Source organism: Ascaphus truei, chromosome 3, assembly GCF_040206685.1.
Source record: "Ascaphus truei isolate aAscTru1 chromosome 3, aAscTru1.hap1, whole genome shotgun sequence".
Lineage (NCBI taxonomy): Eukaryota > Metazoa > Chordata > Amphibia > Anura > Ascaphidae > Ascaphus > Ascaphus truei.
In genome coordinates this window covers 335080834-335100193 of record NC_134485.1, presented here as the reverse complement: position 1 = coordinate 335100193, position 19360 = coordinate 335080834, and the positions used below count along the sequence as shown (strand labels likewise).

General features: G+C 40.8%; 1 protein-coding gene across 3 annotated transcripts in view; it reads right to left on the bottom strand.

Moving 5' to 3' along the window:
- OS9 (OS9 endoplasmic reticulum lectin) overlaps positions 1–19360 on the bottom strand; it is a 57684-nt gene that overhangs the window by 24833 nt on the left and 13491 nt on the right. For 2 of the 3 annotated variants that reach the window (XM_075591578.1, XM_075591580.1), the window contains exons 2-6: positions 18329–18505; positions 15318–15381; positions 8862–8938; positions 8130–8228; positions 5685–5886 (exon numbers count right to left, since the gene is read on the bottom strand). In XM_075591578.1, the coding sequence (XP_075447693.1) occupies positions 5685–5886; positions 8130–8228; positions 8862–8938; positions 15318–15381; positions 18329–18505 (619 nt within the window). Of the gene's footprint in view, positions 1–5684; positions 5887–8129; positions 8229–8861; positions 8939–15317; positions 15382–18328; positions 18506–19360 lie in introns of those variants that run through there. The other variant, XM_075591579.1, reaches the window with a different exon arrangement.

Sequence of the window (19360 nt, the reverse complement as noted above, 5' to 3'; positions counted from 1 at the left end):
AAGTGCTTCAGACATACTGTAAAAGTAACATTAAGGAAGGAGTCCCTGCTCCGAGGAGCTTACAATCTAATTGGTAGGTAGGGAGAAGGTACAGAGACAGTAGGAGGGAATTCTAGAAAGTGCGTCTGCAGGGGGGCAAGCTTTATGTATCATGTGTCCATGATTATCCAGTGCTATTCATATGCTTCTTTAAGCAGATGTGTCTTAAGGTGAGTCTTAAAGGTGGATAGCGAGGGGGCTAGTCGGGTTCTTTTGTGCCCAATAAAATATATTATGTATTAGTGGAGATGGGAAACCATCTCTTTCCAGAGTATATAAGCAGAGTTTCTTTACCAATTAGAGGTTGAAGGCATCTTCTTAAGGGAATACTTTCAGTTCTCTACTATATTTGATTATTTCCATATGCACAACTCACATTATATTTAATAGCTGAGCGGAAGCTGCCCTTTCTTATTTAATACACACAAACACACACACACACTGTAAGACGTAAGCTGAAGCAGGGAGACGAAAGAGCTGCCAGATGCCGGGTAAGTGCTGCGTGCGGTTGCCGCTGCCCCACCGGGTCTGGGAACGCTGGGAGAGTCATCCCAGCTCTCCCCCTCAGGCGGACGCCGTACCACTGATGTGGCGGCCATTTTTATCCTCGACCCCGTTTATAACGTGGTGGCATCGGGTGGCCCCAGAGGACCGTGTTATAACGGGGTTCAGCTGTACTTTCATTTCAAACACACATCAATCATACCACCGCACACACTATATTTTTCATAGGCACCAGATCAGCAAAGATACACATCACGTGGTCAGATCATGGTAAAATAGAAATCACCATCGAAAAATTAGTAACACCTCGACCGCCATTTACCTGGAGACTGAACATCTCACAACTGAATATTCCAGAAATCCAAGAGGATATATAATTCGAACCAATACACTACAAATGCTAATCCCGAGTCTATTGACCACCCTTTGGGCAGCCCACAAAACGATTATGTGGGCAACTAGCATCCCATAGGAAGAAAGTCAGATTACAAGAAATAGACAAATTATTGGTCAAACTCTTAACACTAGAAGCAAAATCACAAAAACGCTTAGAGACAAAATTGATATTAGATAACCAGTGTAAGAGGTAAACTGAATCTTTTTCTTGCCCACCACACTGAAAGAGCCCATTGATGGACAAAACAGATTTTAAGAAAGGTAACAAACTGGATACTATATTGGCCAGGAAGTTAAGAGGGCAATAATCACAAACGAATATGTCGCTATGTTGACGAAATTGCTGAAATTAATATACTGTTGATAATACAGAAAAGGACTGGGGGCGGGGTCTATAGAGAGGAAATTGTTAGCAGTGTGCGGATTCCATTTTGTTTTTGTATGTGTTATATGTCAGTATGCGTGTGGTGGGAAGAGTGAACTTTGGTCCAAAAAGGGGGGGGGGGGATTTGGACTGCGCCTTGTTGCTCAAACACTCAACTGTTGTGGTCAGCTAAAAGAACCAGTTTAGGTTAGAATCATTGATCTTTGGAGCCAGTCTGGGATAGATAAGATGACTTGTAACTTGATTGATTTAGAAGATGATTATCCCATTGTGTACAGGGAATGCATTGTGTGATGTCATTAGAAATTCTGCCTAGTAACTTATGTTAAACAAAGGAATCTAAAATGTATATAAAGCTTGCTTCGGCCCTCCCCTTGAAGAGTCTCAGACTTTTGATGGGTATGATCATACTCTGTGCTGTATGTACAGGCAATAAACTTCTCATTATCAACAAACCCATGTTTGTGAGTGTGCAAACAACGATGTCGTCAAAGAAATGGGAACTTGGTCCACCACCCTAAAGAAATACTCAAAGTATATCTTATTATAGCAAATAAAAATATAACTTGAGCACATTAACAAGTTTCAGAGAGGTCTGCAGCCTTGCTTTGACCATTACCTCTGAACATACAATGCTTTCACTGCAGTCAATGATTATGGGAAAGGACATGCAAATGAACAAACAGTACCACTTTTATTTAATGTTCATTTTAACATGGACTGCTAATGATTATTATAGCAAACTATATGATTGCCATAAAGTCCAAGCCAAAAGATTATCTGAACGGAAGCAATTTCTAGCCTCATGCCAGCTTCCACAAATATCAATAGAAGCGCGCAATGTTCTCAATGAGTCGATCACCCCAGAACGAAGTTTAGCCATAAAATCCCTAAAAATGTCCAAAGCCCCGGGACCGGATTGGTCCACGGGTTTATATTACAAAACATTGTCAAAGATATTGCCTCCACATTTATTTTTTATTTATTTTTTAATCGCCTCCTACATAAAAAGGCTTTTCCAAGTGAGATGTTGCATGGACTGACTGCAAAAACTATAAACCAATTTCCTTAATAAATATAGCCATTACGTTGCTGGCAAAGGTACTGTATTGACCATCTGGCTTAATACATTTCTTCCCCAGCTTATACAGTGAGATCACGTAGGTTTTATAGCAAAACCAGCAAGCTCCAGACAATATTAGGAGAGTGAGTGATAAGTTGTACGTACGTTGCTAATGCTGCCATTGCTGGATGTAGAGAAAGCCTTTGATAGGGTGGACTAGCCTTACTTGTTTACTATGCTGGAGGCCTATGGTCTACAGGGTAATTTCCTCACATTTGTGCGAGCCCTCTATAGCATTCCATCACCTATAATCAGAAATGAAGGCTTGATATCAGCATCCCTAAATATCAGAAATGGCACTAGACAGGGTTGCCCCATGTCACCACTACTATTCGCACCACTGGCAGCCAGTATTAGATTAGATTAGACCCAAATATCACAGGAGTCAAAACAGGGGTCTGAGACTATAAACCCAGTCTTTTTGCAGACATCTTTGTCACATCATAAAACTTTTAATACAGTAACACTCAATCTTTTCAATACATTTTTAGCCATATCAAGTTTTAAAGTTAACAGTAATAAATCAGAGGCCTTAAACATTGATCTACCCCCTGAAACAGCAACATGTATAAACAAACTGAGTTCAAATGGCAAAAGGAACTCCTGATATACATGTTAATATAACCACCAGATATGGTTTACTATACCAGGTAAGCAACCCCTATATGTATACAAAACTGAAAAAGGATCTCAATGCCTTGTCTAAGTAGTCCATATCTTGGATAGGATGCATCTACACAGTCAAAATGAGATCACTGCCCAGGATCCTGTATCTATTCAGGTCACTGCCTATCCCTCTGATTGAGGGAGACGTAAAGTCTCTATAACAAAAATACAGACATTTAAAGTGGCCGGTAAGAGACTTAGAGTCAGCCGACACATTCTATCACTCTCCAAATTGGCAGGGGGGCTGGGAGTACCAATTCTGGAACACTATTACAGGGTGGGGCAATTGACTAAACCAGCCTTTGGCATACAGAGGACACCATCAGATAGTTAAGAAAAATCTTATGCCAACCCACTAAAACAAGTCCATATACTCTGGCTAAACGCAAAAGAAAAACTATTACAATCCACAATTTACATTATTCATTCCTTAAGAATTTGGGACATCCGCACTGTAAAGATGAAGATGACCTAGTAGCAAGATGACACCCCTGTTCAGCAATCCTTTTTTTCCACCAAGTTTGTCCACAAACCAATGTAAATGCTGGATGAGGAAAGGCTCTCAGATGAGTTGGAAATATCTTAGAGAACGGATAAAATCATTTAATTCATTAAAAGAAAACCACCAAATAGCCCTCACCGAACTATACAGATATGACTTTTCATAGGGCCTTTCCTACACCTCCAAAAATACTGCATACAAAAATATTTGCACAATGTCCAAAGTTCTGATCTCTATGCTATACCAAGAACTACACCCGCATTATACAAACACACATCTTATGTTAAACAATGAGGCCAAGACCTGGGAAGAACATTCAAGTCTTATTGGGAAGAGATTTGGGAGACAAGATCATCTCTTTCAATACCACTATAAAAGAGAACAGTTACAAACTACTTTATATAGATGGTTTCTCACCCCTGCCAAGGACCATAAAATATATCATCAGACCCCTCACAGTGTTTTTGAAGTTGTGGAATGCAAGGCACTTTCTACCATATCTTGTGGGAATGTCCCTTGTATAAATGAAAAAAAAATAAAACAAACACAAAAACACAACAAACAAAAACAGAAACACAAACACAACAACAAAACACCTCTAAGACCCAAGTGTTCCAACTTATTAACTGTTTACTACAGACAATTCATCCAAACCCAGCTTTATCTTTACTTAATAGGCGACCTCAGGACATTCCCGAAGTAGAACACAAACGTATGACACATTCTTTCAGCAACCAGATGCTGTAATGCATTTAATTGGAAACAACCTGCTCCTGTAATGGCAATTAAAAATAGAATGAATCAAACTATGGTATTCAAAAAGGTGACTGCATTCCTCAATAATACCAATACAATCCAGAGGGTATGGGAGCCATGATTCGAGAAAAACTCACTCGCTCACAATAGAGATCTACCAACGCTCTAAACAAGGGCCCTTGCTGGAGACAAGACCATAAAAGATTCTTTATTGGTTCATCAAAGTACACGGTGTATGTTCAGTACAAAGCCATATTATAAATATAAGCTGTGCGCAAAGTGGGGGCGCATTTCCCAGAGGCATTAAAATTAAATGTCGGGGATCTATTACTTACTTTGACTCTGCCGGCGTCACTCATATCCATGGGGTCATGTGACATCACACGCGGCAAATGACGATGCGGGTCACATGACTCAGCGGCGCCATTTGACGCCGCATCAAGGTAAGGGAGGGGGTGCCGCAGCTGCAAAGGTTTGTGCTCCCCTGATATAGATCACACCAATGGGGACCAAACTGTGTTATAGTAAAGGATCAGATAGGACCTCTACACATTAAACAACTGCATAATATTCCTGGAGAAACTATCTTACTATATACTATCCAAGTTGTAGCCTAATTATTTCTCCATGTTGTGTTTAATCCCACCCTATCCTTTTTTGCTTTTTGTGCCCCCTCCTAATACTGTGTGTAAGTGTGTGTATACAGGGTGAAAGGGGAGGTTACGAGGGGGGGGGGGGGGGTGGGAGAGGAAGAGATTCCCACTGCCCCCAAAAAAACATGCCTTCCAAATACATATCTTGTAAACCCTCTTAAAAAGTGACAGGGATGAAGGCAGTAGCCCAGATCTGTATGCAAACTCATAATGCAACCAAACTAATTAGACTGGAAGAGTTTGCAATATGCGTGTCCGATAAAATGCCTGGATTACTCCACATGCCAATAGAACCACTGCACAGAAGTAAATAAAAAGGTTACCGGACTAATCTGTAACCTACTTGAGTAGTTGCATCAGTGAAATAAAAATAGAGGCATCACCTATACTGTTCAGATAACATGGCAGCATGCTATGACATGCATGTTTGCATGAAAGGCATATACAGGGCATGTAAAACTCTGCTTGGACTTGGGGACTAATAATATTTAAAAATTGTATATTATAATAAAGCAGTTGAAAGGAAACCATTGGAAAGGTGAAGTTTTCCATACATTCGTGAATCCACGGTTAACCAGCATGCAAGCTGAAGTGCGGCAAAAAATAAATAAAAAAACCACACCAATCACAACAACAGCTACACCCTTTTTTGGTACTTACAGACTTGAGCTTTCACATATTCAACATACTGCTCCGGACTGAGGGCTGGGTGGCACTTTATCGATTGTGGAGTTCCAGTGGAAGGAGGGCGCAAGAAGGGATGGTGACAGATGCGAGTGGTGTGCACGGTCAGAACATATGTGCACGACTGGGGTTCATCCACACGGGCAATGTAATCTCCAGAGCCCTCTTCACACATGAACTGCAATATGAACAAAACAGGGACGTGAACAGTATGCTCATCTGATGGTCTATACAACAACCCCAAGCTAACCTTCAGCTTTATGGATTTAAAATCCATTGGCAACTGAGACATTTTGTTAAGAGCTCTCAGCAAACTCTTTGCTGGTGGAAACACGTATACTCTACATTGCACACAGCATTTTCTCATCTATTCACATGATTTCTACATGGCAGGTTTGCACTAGAGTACTACACACCCAAATAAATCTAAAATGTGGTCCTTTAATCCAGGGGGGCGCAAACTTTTTTCCCTGCGCCCCCCTGCCGGCTGTCCCCTCACTCCCGCGCCCCCCCCAACCCCAACTTACCCTCGCACCGGCGTAATGACGTCACGTTGCCATAGCAACGTGACGTCACATGACCTCGCAGCGTCATTTTGCCGCCGCGTTGCCATGGCGACGCTAGGAGTTAGCCGCCGGAGCCACGGGTAAGTATGGTTTACAGAGGCCCTGCAGCTCCCCCGGCACTTAATTTAAGTGCCTTCGGGAAGCGCGCGGGGCCTCTGTAAACCCCGCGCCCCCCGTCGGCAGTCTCGCGCCCCCCCTGGGGGTCGCGCCCCACAGATTGCGCACCGCTGCTTTAATCCACTGCTGCTCACGAATCCTGCAAAGCAGATCCATTTGTAATTGAAGAGGTGATTTATACCATGTAGACAAATCTAAGCATCTCCTGCTTTCCTTTGCTTGTTGAATTAAGCAAATGTGCTTAACTGGTTGCAGTTAGTAACAGCACGACATTAGCTGGCCTACAAGGAGAATGATAAAGCCCGACCGTGTTGCACATCTAGTAAGTCATGGCTTCTGCAGCACCGCAAATAAAAACCATCAGTAAGTCCCTGACATTTTAAACAGGATTCGAATAAAGGCAGCAACACGTGCTGGGGCACTTCCACAAAATACTGCTGCCAAATCAGGCCACCATTTAATTATAATTTTACCAGGAAGTAATACATTGAGAGTTACCTCTCATTTTCAAGTATGTCCTGGGCATAGAGATTAAGATGACAAATAATACGTGGTTACAAATAAAGTCACATAAGTGCATGCACAGTTACGGATAATATATATATTATAGGTGTATGTATCAGTTACAGACCAGATTAAAATGCGAGACAGCTTTAGTTTTGAAAGAACTTAGACTGGTGGTGGCTGAGAGAGTCTCTGGTAGATTGATCCAGTTTTGGGGTGCACGGTGAGGAGGAGCGGCCGGATACTTTACTGAACCTTGGGACCATAAACAGTCTTTTGGAGTCAGATCTCAGATGAAAATTACCAAAGATGCAAGAGATACTGCAAGTCACATTTGAACGAACAATTTACATATTGTTTCTTTTTATGCAATGGCACCCTACAGATGTCACCATTTGAAGTGTGTTAAAAAAATGCTGCAGTGTTCTCTCAGAAATAATTAATTTACTTTACAGATTAAAAACATTTTGTTAAAATTATGAATGTGTAACATTTTTCTACTCTGAAATCCCTCAACATAAGGGTGGTAACCACATCCTGTATATACCCAAAAACTATTTCAGGTAATGAACCAATAGATTATTTACATGGAAACGCAAAAGGTTAATTACTGCAACCTCCATCTAGAACAAAAACCAATTGAGTAGAAACTACAGTGGAAAGGGCAATCTGAAAACGCGAAATAATTTTTTGCCAGTCTACTCAATTACACTATGGTATATATTTACTAAAGTCTTTTGGCTGCCAAACCCCAGTACAAGACAATTTTCTTTAATAAAGTGCTGATGTTGATGCAGGTTTGCATCGAAAAAGACCAATAAATAACTACCTATGTAATCTCCCTGTGCTACAGACTGGGTCAAAATGTACCCCCATCTCATTTTGGTAGCTGTAATGCAAGTAAAATTATAATGACCTATGATGGGGAAAAAAAAAAAAACCATGCTGACAAGCCATCTGGTAGGCCAGGTCCCCAGTGGCCGCTGTGGCACACAGGACAGCCCTCTTTATGGGGCAGGCCGCAGTCGCCATGTGTGTGGGCGCGCAAAGCGCGATGAAGCGAGTGAAGAATATTGGACGCGGACACATGCTCCGCGGGTAGCCAATGGAAGAGCAGATGTGCCCTGCCATGGCCGCACCCTTCCCTCCTCCCCTACAGAACGCGGCTGTAATCTACAGCAGTGAGCACTCGGTCCGTAGCCTTAAAAGAACAGACAGACACAGACAGACTTACCCTAACTTCTGTTTCCCTGGATTTTCCATTCAGATCACATTTGGAGCCATTCACATACATCTGGCTGTGGTAACGCTTCAGCCTGTGATGCTTCGAAGCCTAAAAAATAAATAAATATTGTGTTACCCAACATCATTCGAACAGGAACCAAGTTGTATTGCAAGTCAACACAATCTTTAATGACTGTACTTTATGAATAAACAGGTAGGAACGCTGTTTGTTTGTTCTATATCTTAGAACGACTTAATAATCACTGACACCCTTAAACTGTACATTGTCTTTCCAAAGCAGAGGAGTATTATCCCATAGCAAGGTTATATTTGGATATACACAAGAAGAAATGTCATATTTAGATTACAGCTCTAAGCAGCTCCCTGGTAGAAAGTGGGCCAAGACTATGCGTCACTTCCCAAATGCCATTTTGCAGCTTCAGGAGATTTTTTCATTGTTGCACGATAAAAAGGTGTTAGGCACGCGTACCACATTTACCGTAGAATTAGTCGTGCAGAGATTACTATATTATACCCAATACTACATTTGTGCCATTGTTAGTCTAATAAAATGTATAATCTATGCTGTATTTTTCCGTTTCCTATGCCCTTGCACTTTGGAGCACCAGTAAGCTACTCCTTGCACCTTTTGATTAGTCTAATAAAAGCTTCCACATATCAGGTAGCAGTGGAAGTTTGTGTTTGATGCGAGCTGCAATGGGTTGGAAATGCGATTAAGCACCTTAGCCGTTTCATTATTCCAGTCAAATTCAGATTGATAGTAGCCAAGGAATAAAACGTCGCCTTTCAGCTCTGATTCTGAAACACAAAAGCATACATTTTGTAATGTACTGGGGCAGAAGGAACCATAGCAAAGAAACACCACCAACGTGTGTACACACATATTCAACAGTAAAGTACACAATGTGCAGACAGCAGATTCTGACTTTCTTGGATGCCAAAGGACACTTCATAGTTTAAGAGGGGTTCAAGACTGATAAGCCCACACATTTGGAAGAGAAGCCAAACTACAAATTGATAGTACAAACCAAGGGTTGGGATTCACCAAGCTCCAATAAGGGGCATCAGAGGGCAATGCCACATTAACTGCTATTCAAGCCCATAGAAGTTAACGTGGGATTAAGCCCAGATACCTGTATTGGAGTTTAGTGAATCTTCCCCACAAGCATGTATCTGTAGCAAAAATGACATAGTACAAATACGTTGTTAGATAACAGTTTAATTTAATAATTTGAAAAGGTTAAGAAAGAATACTTAGTCATTTAATGATGATGAAATCACTTCTGTTAATAGCTAGAGTTCCTTATATGAAAGATGGTGTGATTTTATGCTAGATAAAAAAAAAAAAAAATCTATGGATCATTCTGAAAAGACATTGATAACATATTCAGTCATACAACTGAGAACAAGATGCTGTGTACGGAATATGCTCTGCATAAATACGGACAGATTTAGCTAGGAAGTGGGAGACAGGATAACAGCAAGGCCCACAATATAGCGGGCGCGTGCACCTGTGCGAATGCTCGTGCACGCAACGCACACTTTTTGTGTATGCTGCTTTGAGCGACAGGCTTGGAATGGTACTGTGTGTGTGTGTTTGTCACTGGGGAAGAGAGATAGATAGATAGATGCATTCGGCGCAAAGAAAAAACATATGATGAGATAATAAAATTCAATAAGCTATATCTTCTGAAAAGGGCAAGGAAAAGATATTAATGACAATCAAACAGTAATGAAATAGTAAACGTGCCTAGCTATGGGTCGAGTTGCAATATATGGACTCGTGACCAATGATGATCTGGCATTCAGAACAGCTTGTGGCAGAAAGGAACCCCTTGTGGCAAAAAAGGCAAGGCCCACCCATTATGGCATGGCTTGTCTTCAAATAATCACTCAAAGTAGAACAGAGAGGCACAACATAGCGTATTATGTAAAAATATATTAATTGAATGGATAACTTTAAATGGTATCGCACTCACATTTAAAAGGATTATAACGGCAGTAATAACAAGTAGTTTAAGTATTACAGCTGTGTACTGTTCATCAGTCCTCAATTTACAATGCTATCCCTCAGCATCGTTCATCACTTCTGGTGAGCGGACCCTCGCCTGAAATCGGTCACATCAGTTTCTACGCTCTCAACTCACTGTACCTTCCTCTGCTCTCTAATCTCCACGCGCTTCACGAATATTTGGCTTCCTCAGGAGGGTAACCAGTATTTAGCCTTACTATAGGACAGTCATTAAAAAATATGGCGACTCTCTTAAAGTGATCTTACTCAATACTTTGAGTGTCAATTAATTTCAGGCAAATTTAATTGGTATTCTATGGTCGTTATATCGACGATTTGTTGATTATCTGGGATGAGATGAAGAGTGTCTCCACATGGCTTTTGATGGATTTAACACCAATGATCTTGGACTGGTCTTTACACACCAAACACATCCAAGTGAGATCACTTTTTTTAGATTTGGTACTCTTGGTAGATGACAAACTTAATATATAAACGAGAGTCCACTTCAAAGAGGTAGCAGTCAACAGATATTTACACGCTAGAAGCAATCACCACCCTAAATGGCTCAGCAATATTCCGCTGAGCCAGTTTAGTAGATTAAGACGTAACTGCTCCTCTGATCTAATCTTTGAAGAACAGTCAGGCAAACGTATTACTCAGTTTGTCGAGAAAGGATATGATTGTGACCAAGTCCAAGAATCATTTAATAATAATGGGGACTTGGGGAGGATCATCCTACCATCAGAGGAGGACGCTGCACTCTACGGTTTGGAGTGCCCCATGATTGGTGTTATTACCATCTTTACAGCGGAGGGTTCTGCGGACTGTTCTTCCCTTACACTGACTGCAACATCCACTGGTCCTGGCCACCTGTGTGCAATACATCTGCGCTGATCCGCTGCTGTTACAGATTGTCTCAAATTATTATTTTTCTTCCACAATGTGAGTATAGGTCCTGGTGAATACGCACAATTTTATTAAAGATTCCTATATTTTACAGTATTATGCTATGGAGTTGGTGCTTCTCTTTTTTTTTTTAGATTTCTGTGATCTGGCAAGATCATCAGAAGCTTTGCCTCCCCATAAAGACTGATTCCTGATCTGGACATTTCATCTATGAACGTCACGTGTTTGGTTATTCATATTTCAATTTTTTTATATATTTACATTTTTAATCTTGGGTGTTATCTTATTGAAAAAAAAATTATTCACTATAAGCACATTCTTTATTAACACCAGGTTTTCTTCACACTTTAGCGCTACTCTTTGTGTATATATACACACACACACACACACACACAAACTATCCCATCATTTTATATACATTTAAAAAATTAAATTTCTTCCTTAATATTAACTGTATAAAAACATACATTAATTGATCCAATATTGTGAAATAGATGTATAATATAAGTTAAATATACAAATTCAGTACAAAAAAAAACACATTTTCGATGTTCTTTGTTTTGTATACTTACACGTAGGGCAGGATACATCAAGCTGCGGTAACATAAAAATGCGATATTGGTGCCAAAATAAAAAAAGGTCTTATTTTTAATCGTGCAATACATAAATCATAATGCACTTTTTGGGGGTCTGTTAAAAGCATTGGATCTGAGATTTTATTTTTAAAGGAGGTATAATAATGCATTTTTAGGTAAAAGCAGTCATATCAAGTTCCAATATTCATCCCATTCCGATAAACACCAGAAATCGTGCAAATAATTTATCACCTAGTCCAGACTGGCGTTAGCCTTGTCTTTCCTATGTATAGCCTGGCCAATATACATAAGCCAGATAAGCTAAACCAACTTGAAATAGATAAGTAATATTTGAACACATTACAGTGCATATTAACCCCTTAGTAGCCCACAGGTAAACTAGTCATGGGTTTCCATGACTAGCCGACCAAAGTGTTTCATAGAAACCAAAGGTAATCAAGAGTGTTTGCCCCTCCTGCCACGCCAGAGGGGAGGCCTAACCACCCTCCCCAGGGCAAAATACCCCCATCTCTCCCCCACATCCCTAAACTAATGCCCAAGATCCCTATTAGCCAAATGTGGCCAACAGTGGTTTTAGAACTTAACCTCCCAAAAAATAAACAATTAAAAAAACAACAACATTCAAAATGCACTTTAAACATAAAATCATTGTCACTGAATAGCTTGGCCCTCTCAATGGGTACCCTTGATAGATTACCTGCAACAATAAAAAAAAATATATATATTTTTTTTAATTACCCCCCCCCCCCTTCCTTACCTTAATGGCTGACCGTTAAGTTAATGAAGGGGTTAACCGCCCACCTCGGTGCAAGTACCCCCATCACACAACCCCAACAAGAGTACCATGTGATCAGAATGACCTTTCAACCAACATTGAAAACATCACATGGTACATCAACCAATCCGATTACTTGATGCACCATGTGTATGCCACCTTAAAAAGGGGATGAATCACATAATTAAAATATTTAACAATCAACACATCCATTTGCCAAGGTATCAAACATATATTATAAAATATTAATACAATTGCCCAGTATGTAAAAGATCTTAGACTTCTTTTTTTGAGGGGGGGGGGGGGGGGGGCGGCAAGTAGAAATCCAAGTATTCGATTAAAAAAAAAATCCTTCTATTTTATATACATGTTTGTGTCATTAATTTGTATAAAGAATGCATCTAGATACAGTAGAATGACAGCCTATGTATCGTATGAGTGCATATATTTCAAAACGATTTCAGACGAGGGACAGAAGTGCCGAAAGATGCTGAGGGAAAGTCGGTCGCTGCACCAAGGCCTCCTCTAGGAACATGGAACAGCTCTACAAGGCTGTAATACTTCAAAACCGCTTGTTATAACTGCCCATTATAAGTCTTTTAAATGCGAGTGTGATACCATAAAATAAAAAAAGGGTATCAATTAAACATGTATATGTAACATATACACCATGTTGTGACCTTCTGTTCTACTTTAAGTGAATATTTGAAGACAAGCCATAACATAAGAGCAGTCCCTGCCCTCTTTACGACTCGGTGTTCTGAATACCAGGTATTCATTGATCACATGCAAGTGAATATATTGAGACTTCAAGCATATGTATACTGGCTGTGAAGTTATTATTACACAGATTTTTTCAGGGATTGTTTTCTTTTTTTTAAATCACATGCACTCCCCACAACACAAGAATTCACCACTCAGCTATTCACAGAAAGCCAAGGTAAGAAAGGCTTAAAATGTTAAACATAGAGGAAACGGTCTTAACACTGTAGGAAGTTGCAGGCTTCTCTAGCAGTGTCAAGAGTTAATATTTAAGTGTAACCTTAATCAGTTAAACCTGAATTAAAGATTCACTGTAGTACTCGGAGATGACGATTTGTATTTTACAAAGCAAATAACATGGTTGCCGTTCCCTTTTATGCAGGAAGCTATGACTTGGTAATCAGTACACAGAATAACCCATGAAGTAGGAATGACACACAGTTAGGTCCGGAAATAATTGGACACTGATACAAGTTATACCAAAATAAATTCAAGTTACAGTTAAATAATGAATATGGGCTTAAAGTACAGTTTATCAGCTTTAATTTGAGGGTTTTCACATCCAAATTGGAGGAAGGGTTTAGAAATTACATCTCTTTAATATGTAGCCCCCTCTTTTTCAAGGGACCAAAAGAAATTGGACAATTGACTCAAAAGCTGTTTCATGCACAGGTGTGGGCTATTCCTTCGTTATTTCATCATCAATTAAGCAGGTAAAAGGCCTGGAGTTGATTTCAGGTGTGGCATTCGCATTTGGAAGCTGTTGCTGTGAACCCACAACATGTGTTCAAAGTAGCTCTCAATGCAAGTGAAACAGGGCATCCTTAGGCTGCAAAAAAAAAAAAATCCATCAGAGAGGTAGCAGTAACATTAAGAGTGGCCAAATCAACAGTTTGGTACATTCTGAGGAAAAAAGGAACGTAGGATCCTTTCCATGGCTAAGAAAAACCCCTTCACAACATCCAGCCAAGTGAAGAACACTCTCCAGGAGGTAGGCATATCATTATCCAAGACTACCATAAAGAGAAGACTTCACGAAAGCAAATACAGAGGGTTCACCACAAGGTGCAAACCATTCATAAGCCTCAAGAATAGAAAGGCCAGATTAGATTTTCCCAAACAATATCTAAAAGTCAGCCCAGTTCTGGAACAGCATTCTTTGGACAGATGAAACTAAGATCAACCTGTACCAGAATGATGGGAAGAAAAAAAAAAAGGTACGGAGAAGGCTTGGAACGGCTCATAATCCGAAGCATACCACATCATCTGTAAAACACGGTGGAGGCAGTGTGATGGCATGGGCATGCATGGCTTACAATGGCACTGGGTCACTAGTGTTTATTGATGATGTGACAGAAGACAGAAGCAGCCGGATGAATTCTGAAGTGTATAGGGATATATTGTCTGCTCAGATTCAGCGAAGTTGATTGGACGGCGCTTCACTTTACAGATGGACAGTGACCCAAAACATACTGCGAAAGCAACCCAGGAGTTTTTTTAAGGCAAAGAAGTGTGATATTCTGCAATGGCCGAGTCAATCACCTGATCTCAACCCGATCGAGCATGCATTTCACTTGCTGAAGGCAAAACTTAAGGCGGAAAGATCCACAAACAAACAACAACTGAAGACAGCTGCAGTAAAGGCCTGGCAAAGCATCACAAAGGAGGAAACCCAGCGTTTGGTGATATCCATGCGTTCCAGACTTCAAGCAGTCATTGCCTGCAAAGGATTCTCGACAAAGTATTAAAAATGAACATTTTATTTATGATTGTGTTAATTTGTCCAATTACATTTGAGCCCCTGAAATAAGGGGACTGTGTATGAAAATGGTTGCAATTCCTAAACGTTTCATACAATATTTTTGTTTAACCCCTTGAATTAAAGCTGAGAGTCTGCACTTCTATTGCATCTCGGTTGTTTCATTTCAAATCCATTGTGGTGGCGTACAGAGCTAAAATTATGAAAATTGTGTCAGTGTCCAATTATTTCCAGACCTAACTGTACGTTTATAGAGCTTGTTTTCATCTATGTAAGGTTCATGGAGGGAGGTATGAGGCAAGTAACATTGAAGTGGTTCCTATGTGTGATACATCAAAATACTACAAACAATGGTAGAAATATACCTTCAATGTGGTACTGTTGGAGATGTTTTCCATAACAGAACTCATACGTCCACCAGTCTTTAGTCTGCAAAATAAATTTAAAGAAAAAATGTAATCTGCAGAGCAAATTAAAAAATGTACTTATGAGGCTTCCAAATAATTAAGTTTAGGTTACAACATGGCTACTACAAAATGGCACCAATCCTCCATTAAACATTAAAGATAAAATGGTTAATTATAGAATCAACTTCGACAAGGGAGAGCAACCTTGGGGTTACAGCACCGACAAAGTAAAACACCATCGTCATCATTTCACACGTTACTGTGCTTAATTTATAACTCACCTGTAGATTGAACAAATATTTAGCCACCATGTACAGAATCATGCACACTGCCAGTGCCAATGTAGGAGACAAAAGTAATCATACGCCCAAATAATTTTTTTTTTCAAAAGCGGCCTTTCACACAGGATACATTAACTAGATAATGTATATTTACTAGGAACAAGTAGCTAGATACTGAATACCATATTCATTTTGGATGAGAGCAGTACAGAATGTTCATCACTGCCATGAGGGTTTACAACACCTTGATATGTTGCAAAGAGTCAATTTAAAAGTACCAATAGATCTTGGCAAACCCAAATGTCAAGTTACAAGAAATAAACAAATGTTATCAATTATTTTTCTCCAAGAATCCCTCCATGACCATGCACACAAATGGTTTTATGCCCATCCTCGTCCGATTCCAAAATAAAACGCTCCTTCACTTTAGTTATTTCATTAGCCAAGTTGCATAGCTTTCTGAAAATGAAAAAGCAGAATTTCTATCTTTGGCCTTCACTGAAGCACAAAAGAAATCTTCAGCACTGGTTTGTGCACGGCCGTGGAGGGAATTTCTTATAGCACCTTCCTTCCAAACAGTCTCACTGGAGGCTACAAACACTCAGCCTAGAATGCTTTGTGTTACGAGAAGACCAGGTTGCCAAAATGGCCTTTGTAGTCCGCTCTAATCTTAGCGGACAATTCAGTTGCTTCGCTATGTAAGCTTGTTCAATGCATAACAGTTCATCTCACAATGGAAGAAACAAATCTCTTCTTTTCCCAAAGAAAAACCCAAACAGCTTGTCAGACAGTCCATCAAATGTGCAGACTTAAACATAATGCATTCAAGTTCCTCTTACATCCAAATAATGCAAGTTCTGTTTCTCATTTCAGGGGATTTTAATAGTAGGAAGGCACAATTCTATTCTGATTCATACTGCATGAAAAGCTGACTCTACTTTAGGAACTGGCTGCATGAGAAGCTTGTCTTAAGTTCTGAAATATGGAGTTCCCTGGACTTGTAGCTCTCCAACTCCCTTATCCGACAACAGGGCTCGAGTTTCAAAAACGGCAAACAAATCCCACAAAAAGTATTAGAGGACGTCCGTAATCTAGGTCTCAAAATGTTTCAACTATCTTAAGAAAATTTGCATTGCGCAGTCTTGTCTGTTACTTCATGTGCGTCTCTCTATTTATGTCAATATATACTCTTTATGTGTCTTTGTATCAAGCCTCTAGAAGATGGAAAAGAGAGTTTCCTAGTTTAATTATTTTTTTAGGTAAACTTCATAGGCCGCGGGCATGGGGCCTCGGGCCGCGCTGAGCCGCGCTCCTGCTCTGCCTCGCCTGCTCAAGCTGGTGCTTTTTTGTGTCCTGGCAGGCGAGGCAGTGAGTGCTCTTTGGGGGCGGGGCGAAGGAGTGACGGGGGTGTGGCGGTAGGCGGGGCTATTCCCGCGTTCCCATACCGCTCCTCCGCTCCCCTCAGCGCCAAAATTTTAAATCTGTCTGTCTCCTTCAATTTGCTGAGCCTCCGCAACTATGCGGAAGGGGATACTAAAGCCGCGCTGATTACAGATGAAGGGGGTAAGTTCATCTGCTCCGCGGGGTCTGTGCTACCATGCCCGCGGCCTTACTCATTGCACCATCCTTCATCCAACGAGGAGGCTTAACATGTTTAGTCTTGGTGATGGCCTTCATGGGTATATTAGCCACTGATTCAATCTTACACTGAGAAAAGCCAAATAGACAAACAGAATAGCAGAAAACTGCAGACAAATTGAGTCGAAGGAGCATAAGGCTACGCTTATTGTGCCGGCGACGGTCGCTGGAAAATCAAATAGAGATGACTTCCAGCGATCGCGACCAATCCATCGCGACGTGCTTACTATAAGCGCACGCGACGGCGGCAATGCATTTGTTTTGCCGCAACGCTGTCGCCGGCACTATAAGCGCAGCCTAACACACGTGAACATACTACAGGTAGACTAAATGCAGGTTTCCTTATAAAGCCTCCTTCAAGAGGTTTGGTCCTAAACAATAACAGAGGCAGAGAGACTGGAGACTCGGCTCAATATAAAGGCGAGAGTCCTACAGAAGCAGGCTGAAGTATCATCAGCATTATCCACTGGCTCAGTAATGCTGTCCTGATGCCACAGACAGCACTTCCGGGTTGTCAAGGTCAGGGGCCAGCCACCCATTCTACCCCTCGCAGAGGAAGGAGAGTAGGATCATCAAGTAGCAAAAAAAAAAAAAACTGGCTTGGGAAAGGCTCACAGAGCAAGGTAGTCACGGTCAAGAGACAGAGAAATGCTCACCACTCCCCCAGAAAGCAGCAGTGAGCAAGGCGCATCTGAGACTCACATGGAGGGTACACGGTGGGGTGGCTATGCGACTGGCCCACAAATACGGTGACCAACGAGACAAGGACTTTTACCCCTCAGGACATAAAAAAAAAAAAAGTGTGCGCGCACTGTTAAGGGAACGATGGAGTAAAATGTATTTGGTCGAAGTATGTGCTCTTGCAGCACTAATTCATAAGACACCTTGAAGCAAAGAATAGTAAATGTAGCCATTTACAGCCCACTCAAGTGAATGGGCTTTAAGGTGTTCTAGCATGGAAGGGATCTCATGGAGTAGCCCTTGGTGAATATGGCCCAATGCCTTTACAGAAGAAGTTCTCCCGAAACACTGGCCTATTGCGAATGTTACCTTCACAAGACATGGTGCTGCTTCCATGGGCCGCAGCAAGTCAGATATACCAAGTCCAGAGTACGCCTGCTGGTCTTCGTCCCGCTCGTAATGGAACTTCACGGCAACAGCTGGGAGCTTGCACTCATAATTCTGCTTGTACTTAGAGGAGATGGTCACTATATTTTCAGACTTGCTCTAAAGTAGCAAACAAAATAATAATAAAAATGTAAACAAAAGGATACATTTACATGTCTGAACAACTTAACACCCAGATGCGCACACTTACCTATACTACTGCTATTTGGGTTTTGGTAATACAGTACATGACATTCCTGGAACACGAGTACAGTATACAGGACCTTATTTTCTGTGCAAGAATGATCATTTTGCCATATCTTTATTGTATCCTAGTTTTGAGAACTGCTTTTGTAGTCAACAATTAATACAAATTCTGTAAACCACTTGAGAAAAACCTACCATCTTGAAGTAAAAGGACCAAGGGGGTAGAAACTAAAAAGTTTCTTCATGCCATTCAAGCAACAGTTTGATCGCATCACAAAAACAAACACACCACTTCGTACTGTACCACTGAGTATATTATTATGTAAAAGATATAATGTGCCTTGATGTCACAAAGTATTTAAATTTATATAATGAAGACAAAAACTGGCCACAAAAAAAATAAATCTAGTTAATTAACTTTCTTAGCGCTGGGATGGTGAGACACTGGTCTGTGGACGCAGTCATGGATTTTTTTTTATATTTGTGTAGAAATGGTTGTTGACCTATTATTGGAACAGAAGAGAGAGGAACATGAGAATTGTGCCAGGTAGTGTTAGGACCTGCAGATTGGGCATGCCATGAAGTGGCTGCAGGCTTATAACCTTTTGGCAAAAGGGTCTAACTAAATACAGGCATACCCCGGTTTAAGGACACTCACTTTAAGTACACTCGCGAGTAAGTACATATCTCTCAATAGGCAAACGGCAGTTCACGCATGCGCCTGTCAGCACGTCCTGAACAGCAATACTGGCTCCCTACCTGTACCGA